We start from the raw sequence: 20,530 nt of genomic DNA on the forward strand, positions 1-20,530 counted from the left end.
TCAAGTAAAACTATAAGAAAATTTTGTGCAATGTCTACAAAAAGCAATAATATGATCAAAGTATAATTCAGTAGATTGCACATGACAGATTTGTATTAGAAATTTTAATACAACAAAATTAGTAGATTATGTTAAAAATTTTCTTTTCTTTAGCTTGATAACAATTTTTATTACAGTATCTTTAGATTATTTCAGTCACATACGGTGGTTCAATGCTTGGAAAATTCTACATATACATGTAAAGAATAAATACATAAATATAAACCTGCATTGATTAAACAATATATTTTGATGAAATAAGAAACTTGGTTGATAGCAGTTTCTTATTTACACTTTTAGTCTGAAAAAAGTTGTATCAAGGTCAAAGGGGGGAAAAATTGATTGCTGAATTTGCTGTCCCAATACAAGTCAGCACCTAAAACTGGGTTAAGTTGGTGGTATGCGAACAAACACAATGTCTTTAAATTACGCTTCATGCTCTCCGACAAGATGATAACCTTTCATTCTCAATTGACTGTTCTTCAAGCATTTTACAAAACTCTTCAACAACAGCAAGACAATACACCCAGCAGTTGCCACGCAAACACCTACAACACTCAAAAGCAATACTCGGTTTATCGAGAGTTCACTATTGTGTTTTCTTTTTGGAGGTTTTCTATTGGTAGGCTCGTCATGATTGTTTGGGTGTTTAGTTTCTTCTGGTTTTATTGCTGGCTGTGTAGATAAACTGTGAAATGGTAAAGTTGTTTCCTCTTTGTAGTTCGTTTGAGTTGTTATCGGTAACATAGTCTCAAAAGGTGTTGTCCGTTCATTATATTCATCTTTATGTTTTTCTGGTGATGTTTCTTGGTGAAAAGGTAAAATTTTTATTGTAGTCGCAGCTAGTAAAATTTTACTGGTTTCTGTAGTTTCCATCAGATCTGTATTAAAAATGTCTTTTATAATGGTTACTTGTATTGGAGTTGTGTTCTCAGTCGAATTTGTCTTTTTGTGCTCTTCCAACGGTTCTGTAGTGTCATTGTTGAAGGTGACATTCGAAGTTGTGTTATCAGAGGTACCTCTCTGCATTAAGTAAATGTCAACTCTACAATAAATATACAATATAGCTAATATAATATAAGTAATATAATATACCCTAAAACCTCTATTTAAATGCCACCTCTAATAGAACGCCACTATAAGAAAAGGGTTGAAAAATATAGGGTGATGGCATTGAAATAGAGGTTTTACGGTAGTTAAAATAACAGTTCACCACGTCCTCTGTATCTCGGAGTGTTGTGTCACGGCATTAATTGTGCAAGCTACATGTTTTCAGCAGAAGACACCCCTGAATGTGGCATACAACAGGAACTTTGCATTCTACTTTTAGAACAACTAAAAATGCTCTCTGTAGTTACACACTTAGAACTTAATTGGGTGTTGTCAGCAAAAGGGTTTTAATGTTTCTAAGTTTTTTGCCCAATAGATCAACAGTTAATGTTAACTATATTAACATTTTACCATTAGTTATCTAAGCAGTTAACTATGTATAGTTGGTTTTGCTGGGAAAAAACCTTACACAGAATGACAACTCCAACATAATTGCCATCATTGAAATTCAATCCTATGAAATAGCTTTAGCATTGCTTTATTGAAATGTTTTTGTTGCAATAAAAAATAAAAACAAACGATGTATCAAGAATAAACAATAAAACAACACAATGAACAAGTTAGCATAATAAAGAATTATTTTAGGTCATTTTTAGTACATATGACATAAAATGGTTAGAGCGCTGTAAGAGGCTGTCAGGTCACACCCTCATGTATACCAGATAAGGGAAAGAATAGTGTACTTTAGCTTTATGGAGAGCTTGTATATACATGTATGTATATTATTTAAGGTTGTAGGTTACTTTTGAAATGTTCGAAAATATAGAACAGCAAATTCATTTCAAGTCATTTTATCAAACCTAATTTTATTTTTAGCAATTGAAAAATATGGATTTTATTCTTGATGACTTACCCCAATTCTCTCTTGTACTTACACTCGCCGTTGCAGAAAATCAGTGAACAAGGATAGTCCTCATTACCATCAGGTATCAACATGAAAGCATCACAGTCTAAGAAAAAATATAGATAATGTTTTACACTATTAATAGTTACACTATTATACTGGTTCAATTGATTCTAGATTTTAAAAATTTCAAGATTTAGGTTTTTAAGAAGCTTTTGACACTTTAAAATTAAGGAAAGCTAAAATCTCAAAGTCAAAGATTTTATTTAAACTAATTTCAATTTTTTTGTATTTTTTTGTAATCTTTGGTCAAATGAAGAAATTCAACTTATCACATAAAACTATTGTATTTTGCAGACTTGAATTTATCAAATGCTATAATTAGTTAATTATATAAATTTGGCGTTTTTGGCGCAGTTTAAATTCAGTTTCTTTTCTATGACTACTACTGGAACACCAGTAGTTGTGTGCTCTTTTTTCAACACCTACACTGATTAAAATAATCCCCACTTCACAGTTCACCCATCGCGGCTTCAGTAAAGATGTAAAAAGTGTTTATTAAAAAATTATAAATTTTTGATGAACACTTAATAATTTTTAAATTTTGCCATAAATTAAAAAATTTACTAAAATTAAGACATACGTAAATCTTTCTTGTACATTACGTCTTCTAAATACCTTTGCCACTCAAAATTCCAAAAAATTAAAAACACATGTAGGCCTACTTACAATTAATGAAAAGTGAATTAATAGATATGACTTTATTAGTTTTTATTTCACAGATTTTCCCTTATTCCTACAGAAGGGGGAGAGGGTGTCAACCCCGTTCAACTGTGAAAGTGAAAGATGACTGTACCAGTATATTTCACAACTTGCAGCCCAATGGTATCCCTGCCTTACAGTTACGAAAAGATTTACAAAAGCTAAGGTCGTAATTGTTATAGACAGTATCCAAGATGTGTTTGTGTTTACTGAAATGTCATGTTGTTAGCACACGAATAGGTCAGAGGTGGCTGTACAAATTCATCTGTTAATATGTGTTGAACGTCATTACTATATGGCGCACAGCTATGTGAACATTACTCTTTGATTCCATCACAATATATAAAGCGCTGCCTGTCACACGCCCAGCTGAGCAGTCTCTCAAGTTAGCTGTGTCGTAGGCACTGTACATGTAAATATACTTTCCTGCATCTCTCTAACAGGAAGTTGTGTTTATTTCTATACTAACTAACTGATTGGCTTGTATTGATAGACAAGAGCTGCCGAACTAGACCTAGTTTAATGACAGCATAAAATAGACCCATTCAACCTAAGATGACTCATATAGTGTGGTAAATTCGCTTTTCTAGTAGTTATGCTAGTAGCCACAGAGCAAACTTTCAAGGTAGTAGAGGTCAGCCTTTGCTGCGGGTGCCGACGACCTTGACACTAATGGTAGCAAGACACTTTGGCTTCCCAATAGATATGCTCCATTACTTACAAAAGTGTTGAGCCCAAAGATACATTCTCGATAACTACCATCATCCATGGAAGATGTTCTGAGCCTTAGATTCACTTATTGTGACAGGCGGTTTCCATGAAGCCGTGTTTCTAACGCATAGTTGTCTTTTAGATAATAACATGTTGAATAACCATTTGTGCCACCTTATGTATGTATATGACTTTTTATTGGCATTAGCAATTGTCAACAAAATGATGTTTTTCATTACATGTCAAAACAAAAGTGAGATGACAGAAATCATTAATGCTCGAAAGAGTTTATCAAGTGCTTTAAAAGTTGGTAATCAAATAGTATTGCGAAGGAGTCGAGATATTGGATTGAAGGTTGTAGTAACAGAAAGTTCATAAACTAACATATATGATGGTGGATATATGTGTCGAGTTGTAGTATGTTGGTGTGACAGAATAGAAATTATAAAAAAGAATATCCTCATATTTGACCACTTCTACTCACTAGTATATTTGGTTTTAAATCTGTTATTAAAATAATACCTAAGCAGTTAGGAGTCAGGGTGGAACAAGAAAAGTTCATGCTACCACATCTTTGGCACTGCAGCTACCATAAAACCTCTAATTGTACACCACCTCTATTTGAACACCACTTTTATTTGAACACCACCTCTATTTGAACACCTCCTCTATTTGACCGCCACTATAGAAGTGTTAAAAAATAGAGTGTAATGGCATTTAACTAGAGGTTTTACGGAATCTCTAGCTTCTCACGCTGTCAAATAAACCAAAAGAAGCTATTAGTCAGCCATGATGTTTTTATAACATTGTGTCTGATCAATCTAATGAAAGCGCTGCCACTTCTAATTAAATGCCCCTGTACAGTTAGCAATGCTTACAAATAATTTATTATATATATTATTTATTATGACATGTATTAAATGAAATTGTATACTCAAGCGATAAATAGTTTATGTAAATTTACATATAGATCTTTTAGGTACATTTGGAAGGCTAAAAAACTTTAAACTCTCCCATTTAGGATGTCAACAGAGCAGTACACTTACTTGGGTCTGTACAGCATTTGCTTTCACAATGTTCAAACGCACTGATTGAGGAGTTGTCTATCTTTGGCATATAAACATGCCAGTTTGTTGTATCTTTAGTTTCTAAGGAAGAATTAACTTGATAAATGTTCTCGCAGGTAATAATATCAGCATTGCTCAACTCTGTGCTTAAAATAAGCATTATTGTACATCCACCTGCAAAGTCAGCACAGCACTCAGCCATAGCAATAGGCAGCTTCAGAATGAACTTCTAAAATATATCAGCATCAGGGTTAAAACTCTTCATGCTATGACTGCTTGCCAAGTTAGTGTTTCCGTTCTAATAATTATGGAATGAAAATTTAAGCTAAGTCTTTACCAGCCTGTTCACATAATATTCACAATAGATATTTTACCCCTCCAACCACCATGACATATAGGAAAACTTTTTGAGCATACCAGTGAACATGTGAGTCATCAAGGTACCAATGAGATGGAAAATTTTGAGCTAAAATAAATGTTTAAAAATTACTTGGGACTTGAAACCAAAGATTTTTTATTTCAGACCAGTAAAACTTGTTACCGTATATTAACCAGAGGACAGCAATAAGATCAATATTTAAATGTAGTGCTTTGAAAGTAGTGCTTTGAAAGTAGTGCTTTAAAGTAGTGCTTTGAAAGTAGTACTTTGAAAGTAGCGCTTTGAAGGTACTGCTTTGAAAGTAGTGCTTTGAAAGTAGTACTTTAAAGTAGCGCCTTGAAAGTACTGCTTTGAAAGTAGGGCTTTGAAAGTAGTGCTTTACTAGTCTCAAAATTGAATTGCATTGTTTCATAGCTTAACAATGATGTCATTATCATTGAGCCATTTTTAGCCATTTCTAGTGGTTGCGATTTGTTTTTGTTGGTGTAACAAGAGTTAATCTGCCATTTTCTTTAATATTGCATTTTTTGATTCAATAACTAAAAATTCCTCTGTCATACAGCCCACGACCAAAGTGATATTGGAAAAAAGAAAGGGTACTGATGGTTGAGAAATGCAATATTAGCAGTCAAATGGCACTGCAGTGCAATAGGATAACTGCAATGGTAGCTGTAATGTACTGGGTGTGGTTGTTATTATATACAACAAACAGCAATAATGAAAGGAAAAGATTATATGTTTATATCTCTCCCCCTGCAATAGGAGAAATGCACTATTGGCCAATATTAGAAGTAAAATGCACCGATATTATTAGAATAACCAATATTATTAATATAGTAATAATAGAAAACCAATGCACAATTTTGTTTACATTTCAAAACTTCATAGCTAACAATATCAAGAAATAATATTTATATAGATTTTTAGAAAATTTATTTAACAAAACTATTTAGAAAAAATAAAAACAGTAACATATTGCCCATCATCGATGTTGTTAGTGTGACTATAACACTTCAATAGTCATCCAAACTTATAATTAAATATTGTAATAATCTCATAAGAATCATTAGAAAAAAATATCATTGTCATTTCCTTTACTTTCCTTGCTTTGGACATCAGTTATAATACCAAAGTACTCAAAAGTTTCCAAAATGTCAGTTACTTTGAAATTGGCAAAAAAGAAACGATTTCAGTACTTCTACGTTAATTACAGAAACCTTCGGCAATTCACCAATGCTATAGACTGGTGAAATGTGTACCTTATTCTTTCGTGAAATGTGCACGACTTAATGGTTCTATTCTCTGCAGCTCGGCGGTTCGCTTGCCGGTCTTAATTTTGATAAAAGCAAGGCTTGGCAAGTTTTAATAACGATTTTTCGGCCAAATTAATCTGTCTATTTGTGTATAATCCGATCAGATGGGTAAGGTTTAGGAAAATGTCAACAATTTTCAAAGACTTGGTAGCATATGTAAATATGTTTTTATGTGTTTTGTATCATTATTATACTTAAACGACCTACACAAAAATGGTTAAATTTGTTGATGAGAGTTCGCTACAAGGGTTTGCGACGTTGTTGATGAATAATTTTCGTGAGTTGTGTGCACATGCATTTATCATAAAACTCAAACATTTGCTCCGCTCGTTTGGTCGTTTGGATTATACTCAATACATTGTGATTATAAAGTTATACAAGTAGAAACATACAGTTTTAATTTAATTTCACGTAGCTATGTAAGTGAGTCTGTAGTAACACTATTTGTTAGATATCATAGATGCATGGAGGTTAGGTTTAATATCATTACTTGAAGTTGTCTCTTCCTTGTTCTTGAAAAGCCCATTTTCCTACATATAGTGGCCATTTTTGAGTTTTTTTTCAAACCTTTCAACATAACAAGATGTTTTACTGAACACAGGCCCAAAGTAAATCACTAACTAGTAAACAAGGTTTAACATTTTTATTCTAACTACATGTAACTTTTACATGCAAACATTTGACATATGCCATTTTCACTAAGCTACTTTAGACATACTTGTGTTGATGATCACATTATATTGTATTTAAACACAATTTCTAGGTCAAGAACTTCTGAGCAAGCAAAAATATTGTTTTTCTAGCACTGACTAAAACCGAAAAACCTCATCCTTTTATTAAATCTAATAACCATATTTTTGCTACTATTAGTAAAATAACATAAAAACTTACGAAGAAGATGGTATATGAGCGCCATATCTCTCTAATCGGCAGTGAAACAGTAATGTTAGTGAGTGAGGTGAGATCCTATGCAGTGAAGAGTAATATCCCTTATATGTTTACACAGCTGAACTTAATAGCAAGTGTAAACAGCTGTGTGTTCCCACTTGTAATGTAATGTATTTCACTTGAGCTGATCAGGAATGTGTTGTCAAGAGCATGACAGGCACTAAGTCGCTTGTGAGACTTTTAAGCAAGTGCTCCCCAATTTTGTACTTTATAATATTTTATGCTAGCGGCAAGTCAAGCGTTGCTGGAGATTTCTTTTATTTTCACTCAGCACGCCATGCAGATTTTCAAAGCAAATTCCTACACTGCTTGCATGACAACAATCCATGAATGTGTTCATTGAGAGAAATTGTACAATTGCCCTCAATGAGTGCATTGAGTGCAATTGAAAATGCAAAAGCGCATCCTAGAGTTTCTAATCAGATGGGTGCAGAAGAAGCTGGGTCTCAGAAAAGAGATAGAGCTTTGAAACCAAATATTTTGGAGACCTCGCCAAAGACATAGAGTATATACGTATGAAGCTCGGACGAGATTAACCAAAATGTGTGAAAACACATAGTTTTTATGTGGACTAACAGACAGACACACAATGATAAAGTGAGATTCATCAACATAGATAATATTGTTTTTAATAATGTATATTTTAGTGCTTATTCATCTTAAACATTATTACAGTGCTGTGATTAAGTCAAAGTGAGATCAGTTCTACTTAACTAAGAATAAAGTTCTTTGAAAAAAACTTAGTACAACAAGTTTGGTTACCAGTTTATGGCTTCCTGAGTCGAGGATACTAACCTGTCTATCAATAACGTAACGCGCTACTTAAAGCTGGTTCACACTATATCGCCGTATGTCGGTGTTATTCCCACAATACTTCAGTTATTGTCTGTGATGCCATTGGTCAAACTATGACAAACCCACTCGCATTTACATCAGTGAATAGTCCACGATATATTGTTTTCATTTACACAATGCAGTCACTAAAACAATAAAATGCTAGTTCCGCAGCAAATATCATGAAGGGAAATTTAGATTGATCAATCCACAACTGTCAACCACCATCATCAAAGTGTTGCACAGATTGTTGTGGAGGTTCAGCGGTAGATTGGGAAAGTTTAACAGCTGCAATCTTTCTCGGTTTGTCCGAGAAAGATTTGCCTTGGCGATGTGATCGACCTATGGTGCACATAGCTTACGAACAATCGCCGAGAGGATAACTCCGAAATACGGCAACACAGTATGACCTGAAAGATAACAGGCTACGTGAAAGATTATGGATGAGCTACATAAGGGGTGTTATAGAAACAAGATTACTATCTATAAAAATGTATCATGTTATTATTAAATTTATTTATAGAAATGTCTTGATATACTCTACTATAAACACAGGAGGAAGGAGTCTGTAGCTTTACTTTGTGCTATACTCGCCTTTCATAAGTAGAGTTCCTTACATAAACAAATTACATGTACACACACACAGCTGAATTAGATGTCTATTGTTATTACAGCTACTAATTTCACACACATACATAGACTAGCTGTACCACCCGGCGTTGCCCAGGTAATACAAAAGTCTTTGGACAGAAATTTGATTTGCATTTAACATATAACAACGTTTCACATTCTTACTTTCAAGCTACATATCATAAGAGAAGTGTTTTGTGTAGTTGAAATAAATTATGCAAAAATTAAAAACAACTCTAAAGGTTTTAAAACTTTGTCAAACAACTATAACTTTTAAGCTGTGAGCCTGGCATAATGCCAATGGAAAGTTCCACTAAGCTAGTTAATAAGGCTGGGCTTCCAAAGACGGTACTCCATGACTTTGCGTCTGCATTGTTGTCCAGCTCCGCTGTTCTAATAATAGCTATAGCTGGAAAACCAACAGATATACGACGGACTCTGATAAATATATACATAGACATAGCAGATACGACCTCCTAATTGGTTCTATTTAAAAATGTTTGTAAAAGTGCCATTTTCACAATTTTACACAGTTTCTGTAACAAATAAAAATAGTTTTTATTTATTGTGATCTTGTTTTACAAACAAGCTATAATACTGAACGGCCATAATAAGCCCTAGAGCTACTAAAATTGTTGTTGAAATACACAAAACTAGAAACTTTATTATTGTTTCATAGTTTGAATGCACAAGGGTCATGAACATATGAGCATATAGTTAATTTGAGATTGCGGATTCTATTAGAATTTCAATGCACTCACCTAACCAAAATAATGGCAGTCGTTTTTCCACTGCAATATATCAGATCAATGAATAATTTTTATATCCACAGTTCTGCTGACTTTACTAGCTGTTACTGCAACAGATCAGAGCAAGACCTAAAGTTAACTAAAGCTTACACTATGCATATTGACACAAGGCGTCAATTGCATAGGCGAGGAAATTATGACGTGTCATGTTAAACATCAACATGCTTTCAATGTTGCAATTTTAAGATTTGGGATTGGCAAAACAAAGTGATTCAGCTTAAGCTATTCTTGTTTAGAACTCACTTATAAGCAACAAAGTATCATTAGTTCAGAGACTTCCTAGTAAATTTAAAACAGTGTGTTTACGTAAATACTTTAGGCATTCTCAGCAGCTCAAGGTGTAGGATAGAGAATAGAATATCCTAAAATTTTCCAACATTAAAATTGTTATTATAATACAGCAAATTTTAAAATCATGTTATTGTCTAAAAATTGGAAAGCATGTAGTTAAAAAAAATGTAATTCGTTTAACAAAATTTTGTATTCTATTAAATTTTTCAGATACGCATCAAACCAAAACAATGGCAGTCATCTTTCCACTGTCCATCTTTGACTTATTCTAAGTCAAAAAATCATATTTATATCTAACTTTCTGTTGACTCCACCACCTGTTACTGCAACAGAATGAAAGCAAGACCTAAACCAAAGCTCACACTATGCATATCAATAAACAGTTTCTGCTGAATAGCCAAGGAAATTATGTTAACACAATATTGAACATCAACATGTTTGCCTAAGTAGTAATTTAAACATTTGTGATTGGCTGACCAAGGTGATTATTGTCAAATGAGATTTTGTTATGTTCATTTTCAATTCTAGCTACTTTTATTTAAGCTTCACTTACAAGCCATGGCGTATCTATTTCTTTCATAGACTTACCACTAAATGCACAGCAGAGTGTTTATATAAATACTTCAGGCATTCTTACCTGCTAGAAGTCTGTGATAGAGAATAATATGAGTAACCTTTGAATTAAAGATGATAATAATAATGTTTCCGTTCAAGATCTAGCATAAATAAAACCCTCTGCCCCTCATCAAACTCAATTCTTATTAGTCAATCTATTTGTTAACACCAGTTAATTTTAGTTAATCCTAATTAATCTCAGTAATTTTTTTAATCCTGGTTCATCTTATTTAATCTTAGTTAATCCTAGTTGATCCTAATTAATCTCAGTTAATTTTTTGACTCCTAGTTTAGCTTATCTCATTTAGTTTAGTTAATCCTAGTTAATCTTAGTTACTTCAAAACGAAATTTTATTGGATAAAAAAGTGTCTACTAAAATTACTACGAGTCTATCGCTATGAATAAGACAGCGTTGGTTAGATTGTATGAGTGTTGTTATTAACTGGTGCTAGCGCAATGCATCAGCTATGTAAGCCTTTTCATGGTTTTGTGTGCCTATGGTTTTAGCGCTCTATCAACAAGGTTTGGTGTAAGTACATACAGTAACCTTAAGCATACTCTATCCACAAGAGTGAGACTATAGTATATTCCAGCCTGTGATACTCCTGGGTTGAAACCCTCAATCATATAATATCGTAGTACAAAGCAAAGGCTGATTCAAAGCATTTTTGCTGGTTTTTATATTTTTTTCTAAAAAAGAAAATTTTAATTTATGTGATTCCATATTCCAAAATAGATTCCATTCTTGTTACTTTTAAAAAGTTACGATTTGTATAAATTCTTAGAATGCCAAACTTTGAGATGTTTCTGAATTTGTAGGCCTATGCCAGGGTTAAGAAACATACACAAATAAGGTATTTGAGCAAACTAAACTAAAATTATTGCCAACTCGCAGTACGCCTGGTGATGCCCAGGATTTATTCCATTTTCAATCAAACAACCTGCAGGTGGGTGTTTAAGAGGCTGATTCTCGGGAAACAGATGAAGTTTTGAAACCAAAGATTTTATCGACCTGGCAGATGGCACAGAGCATATGCGCGTGATGTCAACCAGAGAATGGGAAAACACAGAGCAGTTATGCAGACTAATAGACAAACACCCACGATGAAAATGTGGGATTATTAATATAAATAACAAGCCTAGAGATATTTTTGAATCAGTAATAATGTTCACATGTTGTAAGGAGTAGACAACTCCTACACAGGCCACATATTTGGAAACTAATATAAAACAGGATAGACGATGGACAATAATCACAGAGAAGTAATTTTGGGATTAAACTGTTTGTTTATTATTATTATTAGCTGAAGTAAAAAATATTCTGCAAGGAATTTAAGGTATAAACAAGGTGCAAAGTGACAGTATGATCAAAATGCACATAGTATCTAAAGGCGTTAACTTCTCTTGTCTTCATGATGATAAAACAACTCTTTATATAAAAAATTGAACAAGCTCTACTAGAAAAGTAAATTTTATTGTTAGCAGTAATCACATCATTCCACTCATCGATATAAAAATTGCTAGAGCAGCAGCCAGCTGCTGCCAAAAACTATAGAGCCTATACATGAGAAATAAAATTGCTGGAAGATATGCTTTTATAAAATGTTGAGCGTAGTTACAGAAGAGAAGAAAACTCCTTATCTGAATGAAGTGTCCATCACAGAAGGTTTGAGAGCTTGCGATGCCTCAAGGTCATCTAAGTCTTCAGCACCTGCATTTCCATTGACATGTGGATATTTGTTTACGGATTTCTCTGAAGGGCCCCAGCACTTGATAGCAAACATACACTCCTCTCTAATTTCAGACCAGAGGGTTTGCTAGAAAATATGAGAGTGAGATAAATTATAAAACACAAATAGATGATAGAATATGTGTAACAGAAGCAGAATGGTCATCTGTAACGCTGCCTCTTGTATAGGTTTATTTTCTCCTTGTGGAGTTATGCTAGCGATAGTATTTAAAAATCTCTGGCAGCTTCTCCGGCAGAATCTCTAGCAGCATCTCCAGCAGCCCCGAACTTGGTTGTATAGCAATTAGTTGGCGTATCACTCTCAGAATAAAATTGTTTCAAGTCATTCAACACAAAGTGTTGGTGAATATGTTGCCTATTGTGATATAATGTAGGGATTTTAGAGTTGTCTCCTAATGTACATGGATTCCTTCATATTGGCACTTATTAAAGTACATTTCACAATATACCGCAAAACCTCTATTTGATTGCCACTATAGGAGAAGGGTTGAAAGCTAGAGCGCCACCATTTAATTGAACTCCACCACTATTTGACCGCCACTCTGACATTCTTTGATCTTTATGAACCCACAATAGAAAGTGATCACTAAAAAAGTGTCCACAAAATGGTACTAATAATGACTCGGTTACATCAATAACAATTAATTCTTTCGTAATTACTGTTTGTATCGATGTCCGTTTTCCAACTCGATAGCTTTACAAATTTTTTCGTCAAATTTTTGAAGGCTACACCTGTGAAAAACGGCTTACATTTATGATGGTATATGCATTTAGGCTGAAAGTTGTGCTTAGAGCTCTTGGGACTAAAAGTTTATCATTATTTGTGCAAAATACAATACGTGAAAGTTTTACTTTAAAAAAAATTATTTGAACATTAATATTGACTAGTTTAACAGTGCAGAAGATGAGTTGAGGTCAGAAGACACTGTGGAAAGTACTAAAAAGCCAGCAAAAGTGAAATCGTTTCAAACAAAAACAGCAATCAGAACTTAACTGGCTGAACGACCAATGCAAATATTTTGTTTCAAACATTTGTAATTGTTACTTTTGCTTGTATTATAAGTATGGTTTTTGTGTCACTTGTTCTTAAATATATATGTGTAGCATTTGATAGATTATTATTTTATAACTTATAAAATTTCAGATTTATAGCACATTATTTGGTAGCATCCTTGCGGTTATCTTAACTCGATTTACAATAAATCGATGCTCATAACTCCTCTTCTATTGCACAGAAAAAGTCAGTTTTGGCTGCAAACTGTAGCAAACATGTCAATAAGTGCAATGAGGAGCTTTTATGCAACATTGTTAAATATAGTTATAAAATAAAAATATGCCTTCGAATTTGGAATGGAATAAAAAATTGTAGGCACCAACAAATTGCAAAGCAGGGTCACAGGCTATAATGTCATCACATGTTAATTGCAGGCAATAGATATCAACTAGAGAGAGAGAGATATCTCTCGGCTTCCCAAAGCATATTTAGTTAGGGATCAAGTTAGGGGTAGGTTAGCTGATTTATTGTATCAAAAAAGGTTAATGTCGCTCCGTCTAAAGGAGAGTGTAAAATATAGTCAACACTCGCTTCACCCGTAAAATGGTTAAGTTTATTTCCCAAAATTCTAACAAGCCATTTGAAAAATACAACGCCACCCTCTATTTGAACGCCACCTCTATTTGATCACCACTATAGGAAAAGAGTTGAAAACTAGAGCTCCATGGCATGCAAATAGAGGTTTTACAGTATTATGCTCTATTATTGTCCGTTGTTTGAACTGCAATTCATAATAACATCACTGTCTGTGTACTGTATTTCATGTGTACATAGTTTGCACACTCTTTATGACTTCTTCTGTGTGGCTGGACCAGACAGTGATTTCAGCCGAAAGTAACTTAATACCTAAAACTTAGTACTATCAGAAATCTGACAGGCGGAGTTCTCTGGTTGGAGTGTTCTACAGATGAATTTGAGGTTTCTCTGGTAAACCTTACAATATTATATAATTATTACCAGTATAAATTACCAGATATATTTATTGTTAGATAAGCAATTTGACCAAATTTGATTTGATTTTTTTGCAGTGCATCAACAGATTTGTCCTTTTTGAGCTTCTTTTTTGAGAATTCATAAAGTACAAGTTTTTAGTTTAATGCTTAACAAAGTTCTGTTTTTTTGCCAGTTCGCAATCAATAAAAATTGAATTTTTCTCAATATGCTGTCGATAAACCAGTTTTTACTACTCCTTCTAAACCTATCCTGTTTCATCTACTCGAATACTAATGAAAGTTGTCTTACCTTGTCTGCTCTGCTGTTGATGAAAGCGTTGATAACAAATTCAAGGATTGCAATAACAAAAGCTAATAGTAGGCCGGCGAGGAGAAACACAAAGACACCTCCTAAGTTGGGGAGTCCAAGTTGGGCAGCAGTCGAAGAAGCTTTGGAATCATCCTCGACTTTACATTTTGTGTTGTCCACCTAAAATAATAGCCAGTGGCTTTCATCAGGCATTTTTGAGACCATCTTTTTAAGACTCTTGATGCAATATGTACGCATAGTCACTCTATGAGTATACAGTAACTCTATGAATGTATATACAATCACTACGAATGTATATACAATCCCTCTACGAATGTATGCACATAATCACTCTATGAATGTGCATACCATCACTCTATGCATGTATGTCCAATCACTCTATGAATATACCGGAAGTCACTGTGTGGAAGTACAATGGCTTTATGAATGTACATTCAATCATTCTATGAATGTATGCACAATAACTCTATGAGCGTATGCACTATCACTCTGGTGTATGTACAATCACTATAAATGTACCTACAATTACTCTGTGCATGTACATACAATTAAGTAATCATACATGTGTACATTTAGAGGGTAGTTGGATGTACAACAGCTTTGTGAATGTACATACAATAACTTTATGAATATATGTAAAATCACTTTATGAATGTATGTATAATCACTGTATGAATGTACATACAATCACTCTATAAATATATATATAGCCACTCTATGAATGTATGTATAATCACTCTATGAATGTACATATAATCACTCTATAAATATATGTATAATCACTCTATGAATGTATGTATAATCACTCTATGAATGTACATACAATCACTCTATGAATGTACATACAATCACTCGATGAATATATGTATAACTACTCTATGAATGTATGTATAATCACTCTATGAATATACATACAAGCACTCTATGAACAATAAATTGATTGAGCAGCACAATCCTTTCTTCTAAATAAGATACAACATTTTTGTAAATGATACTACGTATATAGTACTATATACTAAGAGAAGTCATTGATAGAAATGAAATCAAAGGTATTAAAAGTTACCCATGAGTAGGATAGTAGTAACAATACAGTTAAGTCTCTACTTACGATGATTTTGAAATATAAATTTATTATTTGTTGGGGAAAGGTTTTGGCAAAAATTTGGCTTAATTCTCAAAGCAATTTTCAGCATATGACATTCAAAGTTTATCAAAGCATCACAATTTTATAAGTGAAAATTATGAAAAATAATAATAAAAAACACAAAAAATATAGTAAAAAATATATAAAATACATTTGTTTAAATTTAATTTTATTTAAAGTTAGAGTGAGTTATATGCCACATCTCCTTATTACTTACTTTACCTCTGAACCGAAGCATTGCTGAACCCATATTTTCATTCACAAGTTTTTAACCCTTTGACTGCCGTATTACTCGTTTCCCCAAGTACTTTGGTGATACTTTTTTTCATGCAAAAACACAGTATTTTATTTTGGCTTGTGCTCTATTATTAATATTACTTAGTCTATCTAGCCCAAATTAACAATTAATCATTACAACCTTATCAACAACAAAATATGAGCAATAGTACCTGTCTTAGGTGAGCTTATAGCAAGCCAGATGATGTCAAATACAAAAAAGCTGGTTTTTGAAATAAAAATACAACTGTTTGGGCTCTAGTTCATACTGCATAAAGGCTAACCATTTTATTTTGCTGCTAGAAGTGTTAAGATAATGGAAAAGCAGTTTGGAAAAGCTAGAATAAATTAATGCAAAGTTATATAACGTAGTAGGAATATTTTGCCAAAAGGAAATAGAGCTCTGAAAAACATACCATCGACTAACAAATAAATTTGTATCATATAAAATATAATCATCAATAAGAGAAACTTACTAAAATTAAAGATTATGTGTGCTCCAACAAAGAGCATTATTGCAATGTTAAATGAAACACCATACAAAAACGTCAGTCTTGTTTATAGAAATGCAAGGTTTTCTATCATTGACTTTTGTAAGACATCGTTTTTTCTATTGGTAAAAAAAGCAATTAACAACAAATGTAACATTTCCTTTTAACAACACTTTATAGATGTTTAGAGATTTACAGTGTGATGGAAATTGAGTAAAGGAGTTGTCACAAAGTTTTAAAAGTCTTGAATAATTTTTATAAAGCGTTTGCAACATCGATATGGAATGTGTGTCGTTAAACTGTAATTATAATTGCAGTTTAATTTGCAAGTAAAAAATCGTCGTAGCTGTCTAAAACTGCTTCATAGGCAATCTAAAATATATTTTTAGTACGGATATACCAGGTTTATAAATATTCTGTAATTATATTATGCTCATTCACCAGTAGTTAAGTTTTTGCGATTCTGAACCATTGCAAGATCGCAAAAATGTGAAAACGACACACAAGAGGTTAAAGATGACCTTACACAAAATTTTAGTTGATCTTGTAAGAAAGATCTTGCAGTTACGCTCAGTCAAACAAAGTGTGATTATGACATCTATAGTTACGAAGAGATTGTCAGAATAAAGACACTTAACACTATGACTTGAACACAATAGCCAGTACCAACTATCAACTAAAGATTTGAGGTTTGATTACAACTTTTTTTTACAAAAAAGTTAAAATATTCAAATCACAATATTAACATTTTGCGGTTTAATATTACCGTATAAATTAGTTTTCACATATAATTTAATTTTCTATATTTTTACGCAAATTTATGGAATGCTTTCGTTTCATTTGTGCTATTACCTGCAGCACTCGTTATGGAGTTACCATAGATGCCTGAGTAATCAAAAAAATTAAACACATAATCTATTTCATAGGAATCTTTGCTTCAACATACAAAGGTTTTAACATGGATTAACTTTGTAAGTAGAGGTTCAACTGCATTGAAACGTTATTAATAATTCTTGTTGACCAGCTACCAGTTTTTATTGAATAAAACGAATAAAATTCTTAAAAAAAGTTGCAGTAACTAACAATACAGTAAACACCCCTATAATGTAACCCTTCTCAAAGCGGATTATTTATGCTGTAGGGGTGTCTACTGTACTTGATATGAAGTATAACATAGAATTTCCAATCTACAATAGTTAGTAGGCAGAAGAGCAAGCAAAGGACATGACAAAGATGGGCACACAAAAATATCTAGAAATCTGGACATCTAACACTCAAGAATACGAACAATAGAGAGAAGAAGAAGAAGCTGATTATTTGGTTTCAGAAGAAGAGGGAAAGCTGGTAAGAGATTTAATACCAACGTTTCTATAGAAGTAATTGCACTGTAATGTGCTGACAACTCCAAAAGTTTATACCAGTTTGTTTGAATTAGTAGTTTTTTATTGAGGTATAAAGTTTGGATTATTTGCAGCGTCTAAGAAATTTGATATGATTTTTATTTGCAGCTAGAAAGCAAACATACCTAAATGCTTTTACTCTTTGAACTTTTGAGAACAAGTCAAAAAACCTAAGTGAAGTTTTAACAATTTTGCACTTTTGCTATGTCAAGGATATCTTCAACATCATGTACTTGAATTTGCCTTGTAAACCACACGTTAATCGTGGTAACGTTTCAAGTCTGATTATATCAGTATAGCACAGGAACTTTTTTTCAAGTTTCTCAGATCAAATCTTGTTGTTATAAACAAGCAACAATTTATTCGTCTAAGTTTTTGTACTTGGTAAATCTATATTCTTTGTTTATTTATTAAATTTTTTTAACGTCTGTATTTTTTATACTTTTGTATCCTTTTTGCTCACTTAAAATATTTTGGATATGAATAGTATGAAACAAAGTAAAACGGTGACCTCTGGTGGGTTTACTATAATTATAGGGGATACATTTGAATCAGATCTCAAGGGTAGAGAAGAGCCTCACCACTGCGAAGGAACCACCTGAATTGGACTTTGTATACTGTATCTGTAGAAATAGGCAAATACACTACGGTAACGAAATCTACGCACAGTTTCCAATTATTGATTAATTTAAAAAAACATAATTATCAGCATAATAGAGCGGAACTATCATGTTTTTCAAAACTAACGAAATATTGTACGTTCGCTAACAAGGATGCATCTGCTACAGTGTAGATGTATTCAATTTTAACTTGAGCTAATATCATAGGTTTTTATAATTAAATAAAAAATGAACTAATTAGGAATCGTGAAAAAAAGTAAACATCACTTACGTTCCACCATTTATTGTAAAGGTTGAGCAGGACTTGGCGCTCACTTAGGCTAAGAATCTCATTAGAAAGTATATCTCTATAGGGGGATTCGCGTGGCACCCCAATTCCATAGCCTTTGCTATCAAGCTCTCCACCAACTTCCATCAGTTCACAATGCTGAGAAAGTTGATAACGAAGAGGAATGGATTCCATCAGATAAGCGTACCTACATGTACATATACATGTATATGTACAGTGAAGAGAACTATTTTGGCTTTAATTGAAGTTATCTACCCAATGCTACAATAAACACAACTCTTAGTTCTTCGGAACATGACATGCATACATTTAGAGTTACAGCAATATGTTTTATTATATAAAACTGTTGTGCTCCGGTTAAACTAAAACTCTCTGTACAAAGTAATAAATTTCATTATTTCCCGCTTTAATTTAAAATTTAAATTTCATTGATGACAAATACTATAATAGATATACCACTACATTTGAATAGTTTTATGAACAGCTCAGGCATCATAAAGGGTCTAACCAACAAAAATACCGGATTTAGTGCACAACTCGAGTAAAATAAAAAAATCCAAAACTATACATAGTTTAGAAAAATTACTTTTTTTTGCAAAAGTAAACGATCAAAAATTTTACTAAAATTTCATTTGAACAAATTTTTTTTCTCCAAATTGTCATTTAACTAGCATAGGTCAGTCATTGTAATTACTAACTAATTAACTGAGAGTAATTTATTTGAGTGCCTAACATTGTTTAAAGTAATTTCTTTCTCTGTAAAAGTTGTTTTTGGTCTACTTTTAAGGTCCTACTCTGACATGCGCCAGGCTTGGCTGTAACAGTAATTGTGTGAGCTACGTGTCTATACATACTTTCCAGACTTGACTTTGGCAATTCCAACATCGCTTGTGTTTACAAACACATCAGGGTTCTGAGACATAAAGTTCCACATCTTCTCATATGTTGGAATTTTGGAGTTCTGTATACAAAGACATACAGAGGTTCAAATACTGTGAGTTTTATTGAATCGATATTTTTATTTGAGTTATTAATATCTTACATTGGCTTGCGATTCTACGAACAATTGGTACACATTTTTTTCCAAGACCTTTTTGCCAAATTTTGTTTTTTTTAAATTTTTTTGGAACAGAAAATATTTTTTCCAAATAAATCTTTTTTAAAATTTTCTTCAAAATTTTTTTGTCAACGACTCCCTGAAGGCTAAATAAGAAACATGTCAGTTCTATCAAAGCAATAGGACAAACGCCAAACCATGATTTAAAAATATATAGCCTTGGGTATTTTTTAACAAAAGAATCCAGTAAAACCATTTTTTTAAACATTTATCTGGTACAAATATAAAATAAATTAATGTAAAATAATTAAAATAAATATAAAATTATATATAAAAATAAAATATTTATGAGCTGCTATTTGTTACTTTGAACATCACTTTTCTGCAAATAATGTGTTCCTGGGAGCAATGAATTGGAGAGGATCCATGTTGGGATTCACACATGTGTGATTCACACACCATCTTATCAGACAAGTCAAATTCATTCCAACATGTATGTATACATGTTGAAATGAATTTGACTTGTCTGATAAGATGGTTTCCAATAATCTCACACAAAATCACTTTACTGTAAGTAATGTTAAATATTAAGAATTATTGCTAAAATATCATGGAAAAAGATGTTATTTTAACAATAACATGAAGAATAAAAAATAAAAGTAAAAACACCAATAAAACAATTTATATAAAAATAATATATAAAAATATTTTATATTTTCAAAGTTTTAAATAAATTTCATTGACTGCTTTTTAAGTTTATCTTCCTTTTGGTTGTTAAAGAAATAAAAATTGAACAATCAGGGAGAGCAATCTAAAATGGCACCAATGGCATC

General features: G+C 32.5%; 2 protein-coding genes across 2 annotated transcripts in view; both read right to left on the reverse strand.

Moving 5' to 3' along the window:
* LOC137404358 (uncharacterized) lies at positions 1–7,209 on the reverse strand. The gene is made up of 4 exons (XM_068090557.1): positions 7,117–7,209; positions 4,513–4,707; positions 2,003–2,099; positions 1–1,084 (listed from the first exon to the last, which is right to left on the reverse strand). Exons 1-4 carry the CDS (start codon positions 7,139–7,141, stop codon positions 466–468), a joined length of 936 nt encoding a protein of 311 aa, XP_067946658.1. The 5' UTR covers positions 7,142–7,209; the 3' UTR covers positions 1–465.
* Positions 7,210–11,692: 4,483 nt separating this feature from the next.
* Positions 11,693–20,530, reverse strand: part of LOC137404115 (glutamate receptor ionotropic, kainate 2-like) — a 28,803-nt gene continuing 19,965 nt past the window's right edge. Inside the window, exons 14-17 of the mRNA XM_068090269.1 lie at positions 19,495–19,601; positions 18,623–18,827; positions 14,400–14,579; positions 11,693–12,170 (exon numbers count right to left, since the gene is read on the reverse strand). Of these exons, the coding sequence (XP_067946370.1) occupies positions 11,991–12,170; positions 14,400–14,579; positions 18,623–18,827; positions 19,495–19,601 (672 nt within the window). The 3' untranslated portion in view covers positions 11,693–11,990. The remainder of the gene's footprint in view (positions 12,171–14,399; positions 14,580–18,622; positions 18,828–19,494; positions 19,602–20,530) is intronic.

This window comes from Watersipora subatra, chromosome 9, assembly GCF_963576615.1.
Source record: "Watersipora subatra chromosome 9, tzWatSuba1.1, whole genome shotgun sequence".
Lineage (NCBI taxonomy): Eukaryota > Metazoa > Bryozoa > Gymnolaemata > Cheilostomatida > Watersiporidae > Watersipora > Watersipora subatra.